At 38.2% G+C, this 23,469-nt stretch overlaps 2 protein-coding genes across 3 annotated transcripts; both read left to right on the forward strand.

Annotated features, from left to right (window-relative positions):
• The first annotated feature begins 232 nt into the window (after positions 1-232).
• LOC141908254 (uncharacterized) lies at positions 233-13,481 on the forward strand. Its single transcript, XM_074798208.1, has 11 exons — positions 233-353; positions 728-1,330; positions 3,367-3,553; positions 3,963-4,145; positions 5,786-5,923; positions 7,732-7,948; positions 8,212-8,794; positions 8,901-9,132; positions 9,251-9,415; positions 9,807-9,886; positions 10,234-13,481. The coding sequence occupies exons 2-11, from the start codon at positions 819-821 to the stop codon at positions 10,433-10,435; spliced, it is 2,499 nt and encodes an 832-aa protein (XP_074654309.1). The 5' UTR covers positions 233-353; positions 728-818; the 3' UTR covers positions 10,436-13,481.
• A 974-nt stretch (positions 13,482-14,455) lies between these two features.
• LOC141908923 (TNF receptor-associated factor 2-like) lies at positions 14,456-19,932 on the forward strand. 2 transcript variants are annotated; one of them, XM_074799213.1, is made up of 8 exons: positions 14,456-14,508; positions 15,449-15,655; positions 16,318-16,405; positions 16,578-16,676; positions 16,928-17,089; positions 17,231-17,305; positions 17,393-17,461; positions 17,664-19,932. In XM_074799213.1, exons 2-8 carry the CDS (start codon positions 15,453-15,455, stop codon positions 18,624-18,626), a joined length of 1,659 nt encoding a protein of 552 aa, XP_074655314.1. In that variant the 5' UTR covers positions 14,456-14,508; positions 15,449-15,452; the 3' UTR covers positions 18,627-19,932. The 2 variants fall into 2 exon arrangements, with proteins under 2 accessions (XP_074655314.1, XP_074655315.1); XM_074799214.1 differs by lacking the exon at positions 14,456-14,508 and adding an exon at positions 14,557-14,723.
• Positions 19,933-23,469: the final 3,537 nt, after the last annotated feature.

Here is a 23,469-nt window from a genome sequence, read left to right on the forward strand (position 1 = left end):
TCCAGTCACATCAAGGCATAGAAGGAATTAAGCTAAGAAATAAACGCATCCTTCAGAACGGTTACTCATTACTGGAATGACGCAAATACAAATGTAAAACGCGATATGGTCAATGACATTATCGGAATAGTTTTGGGATTCGAAACTGCTTTAGTGCGAATTACCTGCTGCGCATGCGGTTTATCCAGGATGCCGCTCGATACTACGAAATATCAATAACTACCATAATAAACATAGGGCCCAAAAAGAAACAAGTGTTTACTGTTTGACAGCTGAAGGCTAAGGAAGCAGATAAGTCAAATGGAATCGTGTCCGTGATTTTTGAAATAACAAACCATGTAGTCACAGCTCAGGTAACTCAACTGCTTGAGAAATTTCTTTTTTTCGGTTTCTTTAGAAATAAAATTGTCACCTGGTCACAGGGGTTTGTCACAATTTGAATAGGGATGATGATACCAAGGTCCAAGTATTCAAGTTATTCTCTTTTTATAGGAGGGATACTGGTATCATCCACCCACCATCAAATTGTGACGAGCCCCTATCAAAATTATCAATGCTCGTGTAGACCTAGGACGGACTAGGTAGTAGTAGCCAGCGCAATTTGGTTGATACCTGGGATTGGAGGAGGCAGGAAAGAAGAACACCCTCAATTTGTTTGAATTGTCGAACTAGCAGTTGATGTTTTACTGATGAAGATAAAAATGTAAATCGTTAATAATTATTTCAGATTTCACGAACGATGATGAGGATTATTAGAGCGATGACTGGGGTTGATTCAATGATTGTCTAATACTTTAAAGATCGAGGATTTATCTTAAATGACTGATCCGAATTTTGTAAATATGTTCGCCGAAAAAGCCCTGGAGGCCTCGAAGAACGGCGACTACGCGCTTCTCGGATCGTTGAAATCCGGAAACTGTTTACGTGAGGATTACGTCGATCAGAGTGGCGCCACCTGCGTGCATTATGCGGCTCGAGTCGGTAAAATCGACGTTCTACAATATTTGATCGAGGATTGTGAGTTTAGCGGAGCGCGGAGGTCGTTGATCGGCGCGACACCGGCTCACGATGCGTCCGCCACCGGACAGCTCAACGCTCTCCAGTGGTTACTACAGTATACAGTGTGTTCTATCGAGGACCGAGATGAAACTGGCGCGACTTGTTTACATTTAGCTGCACGATTTGGACATTTAAACATCGTGAAATGGTTAACGAATGAAGCTGGAGTTAACGTGATGGATAAGACATCCACTGGTGCTATTCCTCTACATTTCGCCGCAGCTAAAGGAGATTTAGAATCAGTGAAGGTTCTTATTCAGAAATCACCCAGGTATGTCACCTGTCAACTGTCAATCTAGTATCCATGATTACTCCTTCTGCTGTCTGTACCACCTACCCCCCATAATCAACTGTCTGTACCCACTCCTGCTGTCTGTACCATCTACCCCCCATAAACAATCTACTGTCTGAACCCACCTCTTGGGATATTAACAGGCTATTGCCCCCAACCAAAATCCCACTGCATTTCAAATCAATTCACATTCAGTTTTCATATTTCTTAGTCCCTATATAATTGATAAGCAATACAGTGAATCTCCCTTCAAGTCTATCCCCCCAAAAAACTATGATAAAGCAAATATATAGGCCTATATCATGAGTGAAAAAAGAATTTAAAGACGTTGATGTTTGTTGGGACATGTATGTTATACGCTGCCTATCTGTGTCTTCCTGTACCAGCTGTGTGATAAAGTATTGTGTCGTCACAGAAACCTGCAGCACTGTTTAAAAACATTCATCAATCATCATAAATCATAGTTATTTCGAGATATGCCTAGATGTATGGGTGTAAAGATACCAAGGCCTAACTATTTAGCTGATTTGTCAAATAAACACTAATCCATCTAATAATTGAGAAGTACCACTTTGTAAATTTACAATAAGTAATTTTATACTTTTTTAAACATTTAGGCTGGATACACATAATGCAGTTTGATAAATATACCACATTATTCATTGTAAATTCTCTGCAGAAAATATTCCAGCCTGTAAAATTCTATTCTATTTTCAAGTACAAAACCTTGTAATGGCCATTTGACATCCATTTTCATTAGACATAGAACTCAGAAATTTGGTCAACATTATTTTGAGTTTTTTTTCAACTTGAATGACATTTTATTACATTACAGTAATAATAGAAGGAAAGAATCGGGTTTGTAGATTCCTACAGTAGCGCTGACTATGGATGTGCATTATAAGAGACTTTCACTCACTCGACCTAATCCATATTTTCATCACGTTAACAACATGATGGTATATTATTCACTTCAGAGTTCAGTAATCATGCTATTTTTATATGGGACGCAATGCAGCTTATGGAATCGATTTGATATCATTTCCGCTGTTAATTGATTTCTGTGTCAGGCACAGAAACCAGTCAACTGAAGCGCCTACAGTATTTCCACTCATGTCGATCATGCTTCCCCTGTTATTTGATAAGTCATATAATCGGGGCCTTGCCAAAAACCATCAATTTAGTTCCCCTGAAATATTGTCAGTGCCTACTCTTCCCTTAACCCTTCATTCACTTTACCCTCAGCCGGTATAGAGTGTAATGTTGTGTCAGTGAATTATTAATTCATGATTTTTAAATGTGAGTTATTGGTTGAATCTATTCATCATCATTTTCGTCAGATAAACTCTATATGTCTATCCGCAGTCCAAACAATGGCTGACCGTACATGAATGTTGTTGTCCATTACAAAGATTTTGTTGGTTTCGGTGAAACTGTTTCAGTGCTGACTCATTAATTCCTGAAAGTGCTGAACATGGGATACACGTTTAGGCGCTTGTTTTTAACTCTTTATCAATTACAATCTTCATCGAAATATCGATGAAATGAAAAAAAGTCACTTGTCGAAAATAATGAAATACAAATGAATTTATTCAGCGATTGTTAATGACTCGTAGTCATGGTGATATGAGGCACGGGGTGTGGAGGGTACGGAACCTCATTTATTCGAACGAACAAAACAAACTGTTTGAAAAGGTTATGTCTACACGGACTCAGTGTCTCTAGTGTCAAACCTGGACAGTTTCACTTCTTTGAGGGCAAATTTATTACAAAATAATTTGAAAATACTAAAAGTCTGAATAATTACCAGTTCTTTTTCAATTTAACAACTTTTTAATGAAAAATTACTGGCATTAGTGGTGAAAACATTACTCATTAGATCGGGTTTTCTAAAACCCCCTATTGCTGTATCGGATGCAGTTCAGGATTTTGAAACTTTTAGACTCTGAATGTTTTTATATTTGGCTGAAAACAGTTTGAATTTTGATGAAATAACGATATATTTTAAATTTTAGATCGGTGGATGTACAGATGAAGAATGGTGTTACAGTGTGTTATCTGGCGTGTCAGGAGGGACACCTCGACGTAGTAAAATACCTAGTACTAGAAACCGGTGCGTCTGAAAATATCAAAGCGTTTGATGGCATGTGTTGCGTGCACGCTGCTGCTCAGGCTGGACATCTGACTGTATTAGAATGGCTGGTAAATATAATTACTGCCACTGATGAGTGGAAAATCTGTAGCTACGTGTTAATCACATGCACATCTTAATATTTGAACTTTTGGTTCTCAGGCCTCTGTGAGACCCTTATTCTTTCGTACTGTTTGTATATTTCACATACCAGGGGCCAATCTAGGAAATTTGGAAGGCTGGAGTCCAGAAGAAAATCAGCACTAGCGGAGTTGCAATCTCTGATATCAAACTTACAGGTTTAATCTCTGTCTTGACAAGAAGGATAACCTCAGATGGAAGGCCCTGAACCTCACGGAACCACCCCATAAATCTGTCCCTGCAATTTATGATGTTAATAATCAAAAAGATCTTGTTATCATTTCCATATTGGTTTTTTTCTGCAAATATTTTTTTGCAATTCACCCGCTGTTGTTTTAGGTTGTTGAAAGGAGATGTAATGCTAATGACTGTGATGTAGATGGCTCGAGTACTGTACACTTCGCCGCCAGTAAGGGCCATACAGAAGTATTAAAATGGTTATTATCTCGCGGTGTTCCGTTCGTCAGGGATAAAATAGGCGGCACCGCCCTCCATGATGGAGCAGAGTCAGGTCAGACTGAGGTAAGAGTTTCACACACGTAGGTATCAAACTGCTGCTCAGATCCTCAACAATGGTGAATGCGTTTAGGCGACAACTCAATCGCAATTTACTCCATTTTCGATTAACTTTCTTCTAGATTTTTAGCCTCCTTTGCGGCACAATTTTCATTCATCATTCATGAAAATTGAAAAAATGTGGATACATTTTAATTCAATTTGAGAGAAAATTCCGCATCAGAGTCCTGGTGGATTCTGAATCCACAATCGCCACAGTCGATTACGCACTCCTCATTAAGAGTATAGGCATTTCTAAAGAATTGATTCTTGTCATTTACAAAAGAATCGTCCATTGAAGCAAAGATTGTATGACATTATATTACAACCTGTGGAAGATAGAAAATAAAATCAATTTGTGAAGAATTGATGTGACATTTCGATGGTTTAGATCATATTTTAAAATTTCCTATATTTCCCTAGGGTCGTCGTGTATATTTTCATACAATGCCAACTGTTTAGATCAACATTGTGCACGGATGAATAATTAGAATTACTAATTATATGAAATATTATGATTATTGAATTTATCCTCAGAGAATTTTAGTCGCGATCCACAAAAGAGAAGTAATTTTTCTCTCACTGATGGAATATAAAACCTAAACAGTCTGAGGCATCTGACATGTGGCTAGAATACCCTGAATACCGTACAGCTTTCAAAATGGCAGCCTTTTCATCTGAAGTGACTGTGTGTTAAAACTGGGTCTCAGTGACAGAATAACTATGAGAGACTAGTTGTTGAACTGCGCTCAGGGTGCCAGTGCTGCGCTCAGGGTGCCAGTGCTGCGCTCAGGGTGCTTGTGCTGCGCTCAGGGTGCTTGTGCTGCGCTCAGGGTGCCAGTGCTGCGCTCAGGGTGCTTGTGCTGCGCTCAGGGTGCCAGTGCTGCGTTCAGGGTGCCAGTGCTGCGCTCAGGGTGCCAGTGGTGCGCTCAGGATTCCAGTAACTCGAATCATTGACCCTTTAGTTTCATAGTTTTATGTTTCATTTTGATTAGGATGGTATTGAGACAAATGGAGGTACTCCATTACATGATGCGGCCAAAAATGGCCATCTCGAGGTTTGTGCCGTTCTCTGCATGTACTATAAATAGCACAATGTATCGTGTTACGATCAAAAATTGATGTTGTTTTTCTTATTCTATTGATAATGTACAAAAACAAATGAAAATGTAAATCTTACTCTTACAAAATGCATGCTCTAAACTAAGTGCTCACAGCAAGAAAAACATTGAACCAAGAAACAGACTTAAATAGTTTCGATGTTTGCAAGTTTAAACAAGAAACATACTTATACAGCACCACTAGCAATCGCATGAGATCAAAATGATGTTTGATTAGCCTTGTGTTGTCACTGATTGGTTATTGTGATTTTCCTTTTTGAACTATCGATATAGTGATTTATTGTTTTAGATGTGAAAAGTGATCTTATTACAAGAGATAAAATTGTATGAATACTTCTTTCTACATTGTGTGCAGTATAATGGGCGTCAATGGTCTAACAGGAAGACATTGCTCTAACAATATGCTGTCCCGAGATCGAATACTGCAGTTTCTATTCCATTTCTCAGTTAATAATATTTTTGTTATTGTAACCTGTATATTTTTAGTGTGTGAAGGTGCTATTGGATTATGGTTGCGATCCATCTATCGCTGATAGTAAAGGGTTAACGGCTATTGAACTCGCCGATAAATGCAACCAAAAGGAATGCGTGGATTTGATTCGCGGCTGGGAACAACGAAAAGCAGTAAGTAAACAGGTAACAGATTGTAAGTCAGAGGTGTTTGGACTGAAGGATTTTTGACGACTTTGTCTAACTGTGAGAATCAAGCTTTTGAATAATGAAAACTATGAGATACAGTGCTCAACCTGAGTACCATATATTGACTAATATAATGACTGCAATATAGTGACTTCAGTGAGGCCTCAATGTAATAAACTGATTTCAATATATTGAACGTCATCTACTGAATTATCGAAAGAGCAGCGAGAAATATGATTGACCTCTCAGAATTTCATCTAGTTCTCTTTGATTATTGATTCATTTCCCAGGAAAGAGTTGATTTGATCACAATTGATATGGATTAGAAATTGAACAGGAAAGACCGAGTTACTTCTCGTGAACCCTTCTATAATTGTCCGTACGGAATTGTCTCAGTAAACATTTTACTCTTTCTATAAACAGTTTAATCGAAGGTCGAGTAATTTAAGTGATGATTCTGGAACGACGTATTCACCGCGTGATTCTAACTCGTTAAACGGGCAGGAAACGCCAAAAGATTCATTGTCATCGTTGAATGAACATATGATTGATGCGGAAACCATGACGACGAATACTTTAAACTTCGTCGCACCCCCGAGTCGTGAGAACGACAAAATTAACGCGGAAAATATTAGAAATAACAACAAATCGTCGAGCATTACCGGCACACCGGGTAGAATGGAAACTGATATTGATGGAAAGAAAATGCAGAAAAATTGGGCGCCACCTATAATGAATAATGCACCGCAAAGTGGTCGCCCTTCGGACTGGCAACAACAGCAGACAGCTGTCGGCAGTACGGGACGTTCACAGACACCGACTAATTGGGAGCCACCGTCTGTAGTAGGCATCAATAATATGATCGGTCAGATACCTGCTCCACCATCCTGCCCACCTCCTATTCCACCTCCGCGACAAGTAAGAATTGAATCCTGTCATTGTCCATCATCGGAGCACATTACTATATCCACGTATTAAATCCACTTTAATGTACACATCTAAGAAGTCTAAGAAGTTTGGAATTCCAACTTTTGGCAAATCTTTTATTCGACGACATTGATTGGAGTTCATGCAAACTAGCATCCATTGTTGGTATATTCGAAAAACTTATTTTTCACTTGTGAATTTTCGAAGATCGAGGACTTTGTCACTGCACTGATTTGATGAATGGTTTCACAGCTGTAACATTTAAAATCCTGTGATCCTGTGTTAGATTGTGTATGCTTGCATGCTTCATTGGAACTACGGTCAAAAAATCTTTGTTGTTTCTTTGTTGTTCGATGGTCTACTCATTAGTAAGAGTGTCGACGTGTGTGTCGAATTAATTTTAGAGGGTTCACTGATTTTGGAGAAACCTGTACCCGTTGTGTTATTGTTCAGCTTTTCTTGATGTCACAGTTATCTGTAAATATTAATCAGTAATTGAGAAATATCAAATACATAAAAAGCGGCAAAGTGAATTTGTTATGTAACTCAAAGAGCCGCGATCACATTTTTTGGGCTGTGCCAAGTTAAACTGGAAACAACTTTTCGCATGGGTGCCAAATTTGGCCCAACCAAAAACGTTGAACCAGGGCCTGATCTATGGCTATTTGGCACGGGCCAAATCTTCTCCGTGTGATCACGGCTTAAGAGATACTATTTAGTTTTTGAGTATTATGATACAGTATATTTGACTTTGTTCAGATTGCTCTGAGGTTTACTAATCCCGGGAGGTAATGGGTGCTTGAATAAATGTAGGTTACTGTATTATAACAGAGTTAATAAATGAATTTATCTTCTATTTTAAACAGCCTCCTAGGAATGGCTATGTAAGAATTCCGGATCCACCGATGACGAGAGCCCCACAACCTCCATCGTACAACTCGATCGACCGACGCGGACTGAGACCTAGTCCTCAATCAAATCATTTCAACGGAAATTATCCATCAACGGGAAACGCGATCATCAATCACGGTGGTCCGAGGTCGACATTAAACGATAAGAACCATCAATTTATTGTTCATCCTGGTAAGGCATACATGTTATCGATTCCTCGTTAGGTTCAAAAATAGAAAGCTCTGTTGCATATTTGTTTCATAAACTCAATGAATTAGATATACTGTGGAAGGCACCCTCCACCCCTGGCTACCTGTCTGTCTTACTCGTCTATACATTGAATCTATCGGCATCTTCGTGCGCTGAGAATTTGGCTATACAGAGTTTACCCATATCTTGAAAAAAACCTTTTTATCCGCGTTTATTTGAGTTCTTACGTAGGATACCTTTTTCAGATGTGCATTATAACAATGTGGTGAACGTAGAAAGATCTCCGGGATGGGAAACTATTTTACCGAAAGATGAAAGCTCTACTGATCCATCTTCGAGATCGTCGACTCTACGAACGCGAACTAACAACAATATTACAAACAACGGCGAGTTTCACTCCAGTAACGACGACGCTAAACCCGTCCCGCTAAAACGACTAAACCCTACGACCACCCATTATAATGGAGACGCCAGCGATGAAACTGATTCTACTTCGTCGAAGTCGTCGACTTTATTCGAAGCTATGATCCAAAAACAGCAGCGAAAAATACTCCGATCTCCTACACCAGAATCGAATGAGAACAACACGCCGCGCGTCGTTATCCATCAACACAGTCCGACGTCTGCACCGGCGCCACCACCACCACCGCCACCGCCACCTGTACCACCACCGATCAGTGAAAGTCGCGGTAGTTCACCGGTATCGAGATCGAGTAGTAGTGTCTCGTCTAATTCGTCTCATAACGGACAAATTCAACGACCCGGTTCACCGTCACTTATTCAACGTCGTAGTGTAGCACAAGCTAGATCGATGTTTCAACAAAAAGGGTAAGAATTACTTTCTTCTTTATCTACTTATGATCAATTTTACTTGTAAAGAGAATTTTGGCCTACAGCTATACTCAATTGTAAATGAGTTTGATTTCATTTTCAGAGGTGCCGGTGATATAATCGCTGAGTTGAAGAATCGTAACATCGCTGCATCTTTACGTAAAACTAGCCAGCTGAATGACGCAGGCGGTGCGGTGATTTTCTCGAGTAGTAAAAAGATCTCATCACCTACCTCAACGATTCCTCCTCGACACGAGAATCTCTCCTCACCTAGAACTGTTGCTACACCTCCTGTAAAACCTAAAGCTGAACAGCCTTCAGTACAAGTGAATGGGGTAAGAATTGTAACTGTTTAAATCATCATAAACCGTCAGTCATACACTTGTTGCATGTATCATTCAATCTGTACCCTTTAACACATATCATCCATCGATTCGATATCTTATTTCATAGGATTCGGACAACAATGGTGCTGCGCTGAATTTCAGCCCTGAAAATTTCATGGATGACGTTCCGAAAATGGATAAATCAGGTCGTGAGGTACCGCAATGGAGGCGATTAATGCTCGCGAGACAGCTAGCTGAACGAGCTAAAACTGACCATGATATCAAACAGAAGGTTAGTGCATCGCCATTCAGATACTGTAGGTGAAACTCGATCCAAATTACCGTATGATAATCAAACCATTTTCTTAAATATCTATTCAAGGATGACTTGTTCGATAATGTTTGGAATTAGTAGCCTAAAAATCCTGTTTGAATTGGAAATAAACTAATTTTCGCTGGGTGCAACATATTGTATTGTTGGACCATCTGTTGTGTGCCAGTACCCCATTCGGTTAACTAGAAATTTGAATTTGTTTAGACCAATTTGTGAACCAATAACCAGTACATGCCACGCACCTCATACTCTTAAAATGAATAATGTAACCGGGGCCGAGTATTCAACTCCTTCAACTCCTTCAACTCCTAGAAATATTTGTTGATCATTTGAATATTACTATTTTCAGAAACAGAAGGAGGAAGAAAGACTTTCTAAATTACCTCCATGGAAACGTGAAATGATACAACGTAAAGAGATGACCATTGGGTTTGTAACATCTAGATCTATTTATATATTATATGTACATAGATCAGCAATGGTCATACGTATTACTGAAACTACTGAAGTGACCACATATTCTTCTGGGTTGCATTGAGTATGCGTCACAGCCCAACAGCCCAGCTAGCTTTTACTCAACTAATGTGTTATAGTTAAAGCTGGTCTATAGAATTGACCACTGAGCGTTAGTTGGAGCTCAGATGCGAGAGATAGAGGCTAGGGGGTAATAGTGTAATGGGGGTACCATTGATCACAATCGACGTGGATGTTGGGGGTATTTTAACTCATTATTATGTTTAGAGCCTTTAATTAAATTTTATTGTTTTCAAATTCAGAGGTCCTGTAGATAAATCTGACATCCAATCAGATGCGAGCGACAGTTCGACACTTTCGTCGCCTGAAAAACCGATCGCTGTGGTTCCCCCGAAACCAAACCCGAAACCAAATCCGAAACCAAAAATCAGCAGTTCCGATGACGATCACAAACTTTCACCGTGGCAACAAGAGTTACAAAACCGGAAGATGAGAGTTCAGTAAAGTTGCTGATCTCTTCTGTACTTACCATTGTATAGTTAAACCAGCTTAATTCAGATGAGTTTAATCCGGATTTAGATCTAATCGATCCGTACATGTTAGATACACCGTTAAGGTTTCTCATAAACCTGATGAATTTCGTCAGTCTCAAATGATCTGAATGAAGCAGGTTCTACTGTAGAATGTTCTCTCAAAATCATGTCACATATTCTGATGTAGAATTTATGAAATTATTATTCGTCCTGTGATATAAAGTCGATGATGTACGGACCCAAGTAAGATTTTGCTTTGAATGATTATAGATGTAGGCCTTGTATTATCTCAGCAAATATTATATATATTCATTGAATATAAAAATAATGGATAAATTTCATTAATTGCCGGGTAATCATTAGAAATAGTTCTATTATCTCAAATTATTCTGTGCCCTGAAAAAATGCTAAAAATTCTCTCTGAAAAGGCAAACTCTAATTCTTATTCTCCAACTTTTTCCCAGAATTAGGTACACGTGTAACTTTTTGATGATAGTAATTGAACTGGGCAAGACATTTTCTTCGTTTATTTTATGCCATATTGAAAATTTCTTTAAAACCATTGAATGATGATTACAAAAATACTTTACAAAAATGTATAGATATTTCCAGCCAATACTCAAAATCATTCCATATTTTATCGATATATTTATACACTGTAGATATACACTGTAGAGATACAATGTATTATTACAATGTATTAGTTTGAATATTTGCATTAAATGTATTTTTATATGTATACATCTGAATATTTATGTGATGGTGGCCATATACGATTCAGTGTTAAAAAGGGCAAGAAAGTTTGTTCTAATTGGTGATTATACATTCCTATTACCCCAGTATATGGAATACTCCAGTATTTATTGTTCAAGAATCTATTTCAAAGATAAAAGATCTAAGGTCACTCTGTAGGATTTAAGAAGAGAATCTCTTGATTATACAATCGAATCCACAAACCTCAGAATAATGCTTGCTCAGATACTTACCAGGCGCCTGAACAATACTTTTGCCGATGATGAAGAAGTTTTTTCTGACTTTCTGACAAGTGAAATTCTGAGGTATGCCGACCTACAGTAGGACGGTGCAGATATCTGCTTGAGATGAGAAGATTATGAATCGTGTTGAGACATGATTCGGGAATCCTCTGATTGAAAGATTTCTCAGTTACAAACTGTATCGTGCAGTGCAATATGTTTGTGCAGTCACCTCAAGTAGCCTTGATTAGTATCTATGACATTCCATTATAAACAGATCTGTGGTATTTATTTATCTTTCTGAAAACGATATAAAAGTGAAAAGCATTTCTTATAGAAAGTTTGAAAAGCAGAGATTAAGCTGTTCTCTAGATTGGCTGTTGCGCATATTATAGAACAAAAATAAGCTCAATTTATCATTTTATCGACCAGGATAGTCGTAGTTACACTGTAAACCATGTGTATCTCACAAAATATCACCCATTTTTAGCCCACGGAAATTCTCTACCATCCAAGGTGCTGTGATTTAGATTGTTCTATTGTAACTGACATATCAGTAGTTGTGAATAGTTATTCATTGCATTTGATTTGCGAAAGTGTTCATGTCTCTGTCTTGTTTTAGATTTGATGATTAAATCGGTTGAATTGAATTTTCAGTCAGGTTTGTAATTTTACAAACCCTGACCACATCTTTTTTCGACACGTTTGATTTTATGAAATCATCGTTTGCTGGATATTTGGAAAATTATTGTTGTCCAATCTTGTGCTAGTGTCATTGTATATTTGAACTAATAATGTAATATTTTATTTGATTGATATGTATAATTTTTGCACATAACTTGCATGTACGACTCATTCATTATGTATTAGTTGCATTTACACAAATATGTACGAAGGAATACTCTATATATAAACTAACATGTACAGCATCGAAGCACATTCTACTGAACCTGGGCTAAAAATACTTGACTGATTTTATGGGCTGTTCGCTTTCCTTAAAATGCTGACCTTTTTGAAACGGTGCTTGAATTTTTTAGCCTTTGGTTCCGCCAAAATGTTTTATTACTCTTTGATCCAATACTAATTCGCAGATTACTGGTATATGAGAATTTGGATCCTACATTTCACCAAGTTTTTGTAAATAAAAGACAAAAAAGTATTGCTGGAACGCGTTCGTAAGAATGAACGTTTGACTAAGAACAAGTAGAAACTATTATCTTATTCATCAACGTGCATCTACATTGGATATTTATGTTTTTATGTTTGACCAGTTGTCTCAATTTTATTGAAGAAACTCTTAACTACATACATTGTATAACCACTCTACTTTGTTTAAGCAATACACATATTTAGTACCAGATAGGCCTATCTATAATGTAGTCTCTGTGAGATCAGCCAAATCTGAGATAATGAAATATTTCCATTCTTAATAATAAGCCATTTTGCCAAGTATTTTGTGCACTTTAATAAGTTCAATGTTTGAAAATTTCGGTTAAGAAAACTAAGAGATGATCTCAGAGATTCTTGTCTAGGTAGCTGGTGCCCTTGCTTTAGGATTAATCTTTTGCCCAAGTTTGGTCATGATGAAACTACGGTACCGGTACTGAACAATGGTCTAAATACCAGATGATGTAAGGGTAACTCCCGTACAGGTTGTTTGAGAATGATGGCTAGATTAATACTGAATGGAATGTATACCATTCAGTATCATAATCATTTACGTTTGTTCTGTATTGAATTTGAAGAAAAGAGCCAAAGGTCCAACCATTCTTTTTTTTGTGAAAATGAACCACAGACAGGTTACTGGATATGTCCCTTTTCTCAGAAACCACCAGTCCTTTGGCTCTGACCGTGTAATGTTACTAACTTGTTGACTTTTTAGAGACCGGTCTACGAGTACATCTTATCGGTGCATATTTGATATTAATGCATGTTGTGGTCAAACTATTTATTTTGCGGTATTTATGATATAGACTATACCGCCCAAAGACTGTTATTTGTTTGAAAAATTGTTGACAGAAAAATATTGGAAGAATAAAATTATATGTCTTGTTATGAAAATTATCTTTTTCCGCAAAAGATTCCATGGAATTTATTTGCTTCCTTAAAATTGTCATTACAGGAGAGTTTCTTCCTCCTCTTTACTTGGTTACGGTACATTGAATGTGGGATCCATTCTGACAAAGGAATGCTGCGGTATTTCTGAATAGCACAATCTCACAATATTTGCGATCCTTCCAAGTCTATTCCCAATCTAAGGATATTATGTGCGGTTCTATTAATTTGCGATTCTATGATTTCAGAAAGCTATCCTACGATTCTACAATTATATGAATTGAGTATCATTTACTTAAAATGCGAAACGAATGAATAAACGCAGTAACCCTAGTGTTGGCCTGTTAATAAACGCAGAAACCCTAGTGTTGCCCTGGTGAATAAACGTAGAAACCCTAGTGTTGGCCGGGAAATAAACGCAGAAACCCTAGTTTTGGCCTGAAAATAAACGCAGAAACCCTAGTATTGGCCTGGAAATAAACGTAGAAACCCTAGTGTTGGCCTGGAAATAAACGTAGAAACCCTAGTGTTGGCCTGGAAATAAACGCAGTAACCCTAGTGTTGGCCTGGAAATAAACGTAGAAACCCTAGTGTTGCCCTAGTGAATAAACGTAGAAACCCTAGTGTTGGCCTGGAAATAAACGCGGAAACCCTAGTGTTGGCCTGCTGTATGAACGCAGCTGTAGCGACCCATCCGCCACCTATCAGATTATCCGGTTATTAAAATAATCAATCTGAATGAAGTTGTGGGCCTTTTTCGTGGCACTGGAACGCAGCTTTCCTAAAGCCCATATACCGTACATCAATTTAGCACTTTAAGTGTTAAAATATAATTCAATCGAGAAAAAAATCCAATAATTTTGAACAAATTATCATAATTATCCAAAAAACCCGCAAACCCATTGATATCGTGGGGTTCGAACCCACCCCGTATATTAAAAATATACATTTTGGATTTCCCCACTGGAATGTTCGTCTCAAAAGACTTTCACATTTGAGTCAAGTCACGAATCAGGTTTGTTTTTAGGCTTTTTCTCGAAATTCCGTGTCTGTGTTTCGACTAACTCCTTAAAGCAGAATCGCTACTGATGATAGACACAAATTGAAATGGAACAATTCGCAGTTCTTAGTGTGAATGAGTTCCATCTAATAAACTGATGATCGGCTTGCGGTGATTGAGAGGAGGACTGAGGAGGGTGGTTACTATAGTTAGTTACCTAATCGTTGGTGGTGAGCTTTTTATAATCGGATGGGCTAACCCTGGGCTTATATGATGTGGTTTGTGAAAATATCCGATTGTGAAACTAAACCACAGTCAGGTTACTGACTAATGTCTATTTATTAATTGATGAGACCTGTTTTTCTGGGATATTTTGCTTACTTTTTGGGGTACATACCTCATTTATGTCTTAACAGAATGCCAAAAATCGCGGACAACAACTGAATATCCGATATATTTCCAGTTCTGTACCAATTAGATGGATTGGCAAAAAGACTCCTTAAGTCCAATTGAATGAGAGAGAAAATCCTCCATTTTGTCAAATTTCTTGGATTTGAACATTGTTACCATGCCTACGCCACCCTGATTTAGTTGTTGAGACCCCACAAGAAAAATAACTTCATTTCGTAGGCATGGTGACAATGTAAAAATTCAAGAAATTTCACAAAATGGAGGATTTTCTCTCTCATTCAATTGGACTTAAGGAGTCTTTTTGCCAATGCATCTAATTGGTACAGAACTGGAAATATATCGGATATTCAGTTGTTGTCCGCGATTTTTGGCATTCTGTTAAGACATAAATGAGGTATGTATCCCAAAAAGTAAGCAAAATATCCCAGAAAAACAGGTCTCATCCATTAATAAATAGACATTAGTAGGTGGTTACCAGGATGATGATAATGATGATGATGATAAAACTGCATAGGCTTACTGTCTTAATCTTATTATTTTGAAGACTGATGGAGAGCAGTATAGCCAGCAGTATGGGTAGTAGCAGCGTTGAACCAACCGTTGTAAGACGTGCCGGGTATACACTGAGTATATTTGTCGAGCCTGTGCAAGAGAAATATCTATGTGGTTATTGTGGATTAGTTCTACGCGACCCGATGCAGAATAATTGTGGCCATAGATTTTGTAAAAGCTGCGTTAAACAATTAGAATTGTAAGTTCATTCAAATTTTACCCGTCTAATCCACAACTTGTTATTCAAATTTTTCCGAACCGATAATTGATTAACCTCGCTACTAAAGCTTGATCTGCGAATTCAAGGTGAAGGAGGTGAATAAAATCAGAGAGGTGGCCGACCACCTTAGGCCAGTTGCTCGAAACAGTTGATATAGTCTAGTACCTAGCCGTCGTTCCACAAACAACAGGTTGTAGGTACAACCCTACATCACAATTGATAGAACACTATATCCGTGTTGACGCGATGTAGAGAGAATCCCACAATTATAACGAAAAAGTCCGAAAATGAAACTTCGAGATAGTAGTTTATTTCAACATTTCAACCTTGTACAACCCTACGGGTTATAGGGAACTGGTAACAACGACTGGTATTCAGACTATTGATAAGAATTAATTATTGGATATTGGCACAATCTCAGCTATCATCTGATCAACTTTTTCACGTTTTGACTACTTCCAACCTGGTCAAATTTTGTACCAAACGAAATCCCTGCTCCCCATTTATTTCCATGATTTCCCCCAGATGACGTGTACATGATATTCAACGTGATTTATCTCCACATCAAATATAGCCTTCCCACCATTGTTATGCTGTCATTTGACTTCATCAAACTTTTTCAATTAAATTTTTCTCCACAGTTTATACAACAGGGGTGAAGCAGTGAAATGTCAACTGTGTTTGGATGAAGGATCATCGGATGAGGAAGCCACTTTTAAACCTGATCAGGTACATTAGCAGAGAACACATCTATAAATCTATGAATGTATACGATGGAAAAACCCTTCGAGTTAAATATATAACATGGTCTTTCACTTATTGCTCAAGTGGGTTAATTATCATTTGTATAATATTTATTATTAGATTTCAATAAATACATGTTTCTATCTTTTGTTCGCAGACTTACGCCGACCGGGCTGTTTTTAAGGAGATCAGCAAGAAAATGGTTACTTGCTCAAATGAGGGATGTACTTTCAAAAGTTCATTAAAAGATTACGTGGTAAATATTATTGATTAGACCAATCAATCACAAGAGGTGCAGTCATCCTCCGACGTGTGGCCTTCTGGTATATATGGTACATGGTTTCGAAACCTAGAGGTGACAGAGATTCTTCTTTGGTTTCTTTCCCATCAAGGGTGAAATATAAACTTAGAAACCTTATTTTGAAACAGATACGTGAACAGAATCGTAAAGGTTCAGAAAAATCGATAGGTAGAATATTATTAAAAGTAACTGTCGTTGTATTTTAGAAACATGAAGATGAATGTGCGTATATGTTGATAGCGTGTCCGTTAGGTTGTGGCATGAAGATAAATCCATCTAAAGTTGAGGATCACATAACAACTGAATGCAATAAGAATATGACTGTCTGTCAGTATTGTGATCAAGAACTAATCGGTCAAACTTGGGAGGTGAGTAGATTAACAGAATTCTGTCTAGTGATCAGTAATGTAAGTTCCCTACAGCTTAGCAATTGGAAAACGGGAGGACCACAGATTCGTCTACGGAATAACTGAAAATACGCATTATGGAGTACAAATAATCTTTTCCAGAGTCACATGGGTACATGCCTGAAATATCCACTCGAATGTGAATTTTGTCATAAAACTGGTATTCCTAGGGATATAGTAAGTACAAATTGATAATTGCCGACTGCCGATTACTAGGGAAATTTTAGTTTTGAACGCAATTGTTATAATTATTAATCGTTGTAGATGATGGATCATCAGGATAGACACTGTGATTCTCCACAGAGAACCTGTCCACTCGGTTGTCATGAGTCTGTAAGTATATGTATATTAGTATTTATTGAACATGGTTCTTTGCTGTCTCTGGAAGGTGTAGAGTGGCCTTGCAGGAGCTGGCACATTGAACGATAAGTTCAAAATGCACCCTATAAGAACATTAATGTTATTTTGTGGAAAACTTAGGTCCAATTTAATTAGAAAACTGTTCCAGTTATTTATATGTATTTTATTTTTGTAGATTCGTCGCGAGGAATTAGACTCACATATCACAGGTGATTTGAGTGGTCACCTCAGTGCTCTGTCCCGCAGAATATCCAATCTCGAGTTGTTCAACCAGACATCCGGTCCGATGACTAGTCTTCCGGCAAACGTTGAATTACAGACAAGATTTCAACATATGGATGGAATGTTGAACTCGATTAAGGAGGAGGTTATACGACATGCGTCAGAGATCGACGCGATCGGTTCCGTTAAAGCCGAGTTGATACGCCGTCTGCCGTGTTTAGAAGAGCAGTTGAAAATTCTGGAGAACGTCGTCGTAACGTTGAAGGGGCAGATCGGCGCGTACGAGGAATTCTCTCAGGAGATTCTTAATCGCTACTTACAAGCTCAGAAAGACAAAGACAGCCTCGAACAAAAGATGGCGTCGCTAGGCCGCACGTTGGCTTTGAAAGATGTCGCGTTAGCCGAACAGGAGTTGCGCATCAAGGCCCTCGAAAACACGAGCTACGACGGAACGTTGATTTGGAAGATAACGGAATTCTCGAAGAAACTTTCCGACGCTCAGAGCGGACGAGTGATTAGTTTCTATTCGCCATGTTTTTACACGAGTAGAAACGGTTATAAGATGTGCTCGCGTATTTATCCGAGCGGCGACGGTATGGGAAAATCATCGCATGTTTCGTTGTTTTTCGTATTAATGCGAGGAAATAATGACGCGTTGTTACCTTGGCCCTTCAAACAGAAGGTCACGTTCATGTTGCTCGATCAAGGTCACCGCGAACACATCCTGGACGCGTTCAATCCCGACCAGAACAGCCCGTCGTTTCAGCGACCGGTCTCCGAGATGAATATCGCGTCCGGTTGTCCGTTATTTATTCCGATTAATCACCTGTTGCAGACGTCTGACAATGAGTACGTTAAAGACGATACAATTTTCATAAAAATAATCGTGGATTGCTCCGATTTAAACAATCTATAGAATTGATTAGTGTTTAATTGATTTGATACGTGGACTGCTGAGCCTGAGTAATCATAAGATTGATGTCTTTTACATGAGGGATCATATGTACACATTAGGGGAGAGGTCAGTGCAATTGCGTACTGTAATGCTTAATGTATATGAAAAAATGGCCGATTTTGCGTACAGAGGGGGAGGGGAATTGAAAAATTCAAATTTCATCCGTACATAATAAATGAATGATCCCTGATGGGATTGTGGTTTCAGAGGAATGGAACAAAATGTCATTGATATTGTTTCATGTTCTGCTTTAGTGATTGAATGCATTCATGATATGAATATTCAGCATTAGTTTATGAACTGTATGTCCGATGTATAATATATCCGGACCGTATCTCCGTGGTATAATATATCCGGACTGTATGTCCGTGGTATAATATATGAACTGTATCTCCGTGGTATAATATATGAACTGTATGTCCGTGGTATAATATATCCGGACTGTATCTCCGTGGTATAATATATGAACTGTATCTCCGTGGTATAATATATGAACTGTATGTCCGTGGTATAATATATGAACCGTATCTCCGTGGTATAATATATGAACTGTATGTCCGTGGTATAATATATCCGGACTGTATATCTGTGGTATATTGTTTTAAATTAAAAGATTTAGCACACACAGATTTTCTCATTATTAGTGAGATTTTCCAGCAGTCGTCTTGGACTGGGATACTTGTGTATAATAACACTACCGGTACTCAGTGCTGCCATCTATTGTCATTGCTTCAACTTAAATAAACTAAAATGTTAAATATATATACGTTTGTAGAAATCTTTTTCGAAGGCATTTCGTGGTTCTGAAATGTATTTTCGCAATAGACAGCTGCAAAGCATGGTCATCATAGCACCAACACTAACCGCAGTTTAAACATCACATAATGGTGTCTGAGTAGGATATTTATTGCTAACATGTCTGTCTACGTAAGGCCTATACGATTACAGCCTATAGCAGCAGCTTTTAGTCTCAATTAAGAGAGATTACTACATTAATGTATAAATGAACATGGAATAGAGCACCCGACGTGTTAAGTACATTTAATTGTTCGTCTCAGTTTCTCAGTTGGGCTTTTCCATTTTGTCAGTCGTTCTTCTGAATATCAAGCAGTCTTTTAGCATAGTTTTAGCTTACGCTTGGAATTCCGTGAACTACCAAATTATTGGATTAAGTTTGCAGCTAATTAAACTGTATATCACAGCGCCATCTATTGGAAATTTATATCTTGAGGTCAAAATAAACGTGGAATTTATTTTAAACGCAAAATATCTCGAGTTGAGTCTGAACTGTTGGTTTGATCTGAATGCAGTGGAACAGAATATCTGAGTGACTTAAAACCCTTTCACAACTGGCAGTAAAGTTTCCTATTAGTACAGAGATGATTTGGATAAAACCGGTGTCTCTGGTAAACTTTGCATCAATCAGAATCTACTCGACCAAAATAAACTTGAAACCAAATCTGAGAATCTACAGGGCTTCAGAATGATTGTTGTTTGTTTTGACTGGTGCGTCGTCATGGTGATGGCAAGGTGAAATTCTGGATCCGATGTCTTGGGAAAAAATAGTAATTCCTCAAAACAGAGCCAACTTTCATACTGAAATGAATAACTATACACTTATTTTCATTGATATGAAAACAAAATGAGTTTATTTGAGCAAAACATTTCACAGAAATTTGTTGCAGAAATTGACTCAAAATTGAAAACTTGACCTCAAATGATATTAGACTGTTAGACGGGTTGTTGAGTCCGGGTGACCTCTAGATACTTCAAATCGCACAGATGATGATGATGATGATGATGATGATGATGACTGTTATTTGTGTTCTCCTCTTCTTCAGAATCAGTCTATAAATAGATTAAATCTTTCTTTAAAAAGTCATCAGGCCACACCGAGGGGAGAGGGTGAGAGGTTTGAGACGGACAACCCCGATTCATAATGACGACCATTACAAGGCGCCTATCGAAGGAATCTCTACGAACCTTCGTTCATTTAGTACGTTCGTCGCCCGATAGTTTATCAAGAGAAATATATGGCCTTCATGATTTCTACAGGCATAATGATACGTTTATGCAGTCACGTCTTTGTGTCATAGGCGCCATCTAATGAGATCGCTATATCAGCTGCACGCATAGACCCGTCCAGTGAGAGGGTAGTCGGTATCTTCAAGTTCCTTTTTACAGAATATCATTAAAAACGGCGATAAACCTTTATATACACCAATAAAACCTCATTCAGTAATGTATCACAGCTGAAACTACCCCCGGCTCGATATTTCACGAGATATGTAACAAATGGGCCCATCCCGCATCCCGCTGTCGCAATAGCTCATCTCCCTATTGTTACAACACAATAGAACACGCCACTATTGAAATATCCCGCGCACTAGCAATAGCCGATATCCCCCAATTGAGATCGATTAGCCAATCAGCGGCCGCGTACTGGAGCGTGTCTGGGCTTGTCGCAGGCGCCGGGAAATTCGATTTCATCGAATAAATCGTAATATCAATCGAATCGTGCGCCATCTTTCGCTATTCTGATTGGATTTTAGTCGGAAAGGAATTAATCCAATCGGGTGTCGTATGTTCATTACGGAGAAATTGTTTTTGGAAAGTTTTAAAATTGTATGAACGAAAAAAATTGGAACATTTTCAACCGAACTTTGATAGAAAATTTCGCCTGAAAACTAGATTTTAAAGACTTGGACACGGAATTAAATTGACTCAGGATGGGATTAACTATGAAATAACTGGATCAGGTCGGAAACTGGTGAAAAGTTGCAGTTTTGTAAGTAGGAAAATTTCTTTATATTAACGACTGTAATCATCTTATTTAGGTTTAGTAGGGAAATATATTATTATCATTATAGGAAGTTTACAAATATCTTAAACATTCAGAACGTAGGACATAGAACTTCACTACCCGAATTATATACGTAATCTAGTACCGGGTATAAACAGTTCGTTAATACGCTATCAAAACTTTCAGCCGTTTATTTTTCTTACCGATTCTAAATACCCCTCCTTTAAATAGGCTAGATATAATTAATATTTATATTGTGTTTTTATGCGTGACTTTTGCATAAAACTTACTTTTCTAAAGTCACTTGAACGCGATGATGTCGGGCAGCAGGGCTTTCAAAATACAAGTCGTCGGCTATCGCATCCGACTACTGGTATCAATGATATCAATGATAGTAAGAAGGCTGTGATCTATGAAATTCTTCAGGTCATATGAGTTACTACTACGTATTACGAATTACACTATTGCGGCTTCACAGTATCCGAAGGCGCGTTAAATTCAACGGATTTCGGAATGAAGTCGAATGATTAAATGATTTCAAAAGGCATTACTACGCGGTCGGCCCCGTTCGAACCTAAATGTCATTACTGATACTCTTTCAGGGTGGTCCGGATTCCGTACATTAGATGATGTACAGGGTGTCCCGGGTTCGAACCCAGCACTATTCTAGGTCGTTTCTCAAAAATGATAAAATAACGCACACACGACTTACAGCAAAATTTGTGTATTTATTCCTCATTGTCATGTAATGCACGTGCCTTTTTAAGAATAGTAGTTGGACCATCGTTGAAACCCTCGCATATCAGGGTAAGAATAAATGAATCCCTCGAGTGGACACCAGAGGTCGCAGTTTCACAAAAACGATCCATTCTTTGACCGAATTTGTGAAGAAATTTAATTTTGGTCAAATCTCACTAAAGGACAAATAATAGATTAATTTCTTCATTAACTCAGTTTTTCTTCCCTAGTTTTCCAAAATTCGGATTAAGCCGATGCAGATTAAACGATTTAGTTTGACTTCACCCATCGAACTGGCCCCAGGGCACTAAAATTACCAAGAAACAAACACTGACGAGTGTTGGCCTGTTTAATAAACGCAGAAACCCTAGTTTTGGCCTGTTTAATAAACGCAGTAACCCTAGTGTTGGCCTGTTTAATAAACGCAGAAACCCTAGTGTTGGCCTGTTTAATAAACGCAGAAACCCTAGTGTTGGCCTGTTTAATAAACGCAGTAACCCTAGTGTTGGCCTGTTTAATAAACGCAGAAACCCTAGTGTTGGCCTGTTACCACACTGACCATAAATATTCACAAACAAGGTCAGCCACCAGAACTCAGCGGTCTAGTGGTTAGCGTGCTCGGCTGGCGAGCTGGAGGTCGCAGGTTCGAGTCCTGCTAGGGTTAGGGTTACGGTCGATCTAGGGTTAGGGTTAGTGCCTCAGGCCGGGGCTAATTTTTGGCCCAGCGAGGTGTTTGTAGTACGATGATCATCTGTTTGACTCGGGTTATTTTTTGGTCAATAGATTCTATACTAACTTATATATTTTGAACACAAATATTTGCTTTATCTAGTAGAGGCCACTTTATTTAAAAGATACTTCGCTCAAAACAGTATTTTATTTCTGAATGAATAAAAGAGTTGGTGACATTATTCAATATATATAAAAACCACAATATCTACTTTACGGTTGGTATGCAACAATTTCCACTCTTTTCCATATAGGTGTCGCTTTGGATAAATGTCTATATCTCTTGACCCAATGGACCGATTACGATTAAACTTGTTACTCAGGAACTTTTATCAAATAGCACTCGGGGTGGGTGAAATCGCTCTAGGTTGAAGTTACACTGTCCTAAAATAGCTCCAAACAACGTGAAATTGGTAGTTAGGCCTACTTCGAGTACGGGTAGAAGGGTTAGTGCCTCAGGTTGGGTCTAATTTTTGGCCCAGCGAGGTATTTGTAGTATGATGATCATCTGTTTGACTCGGGTTGTTTTTTGGT

Source organism: Tubulanus polymorphus, chromosome 7 (assembly GCF_964204645.1).
Source record: "Tubulanus polymorphus chromosome 7, tnTubPoly1.2, whole genome shotgun sequence".
In the NCBI taxonomy this organism is placed as follows: domain Eukaryota; kingdom Metazoa; phylum Nemertea; class Palaeonemertea; order Tubulaniformes; family Tubulanidae; genus Tubulanus; species Tubulanus polymorphus.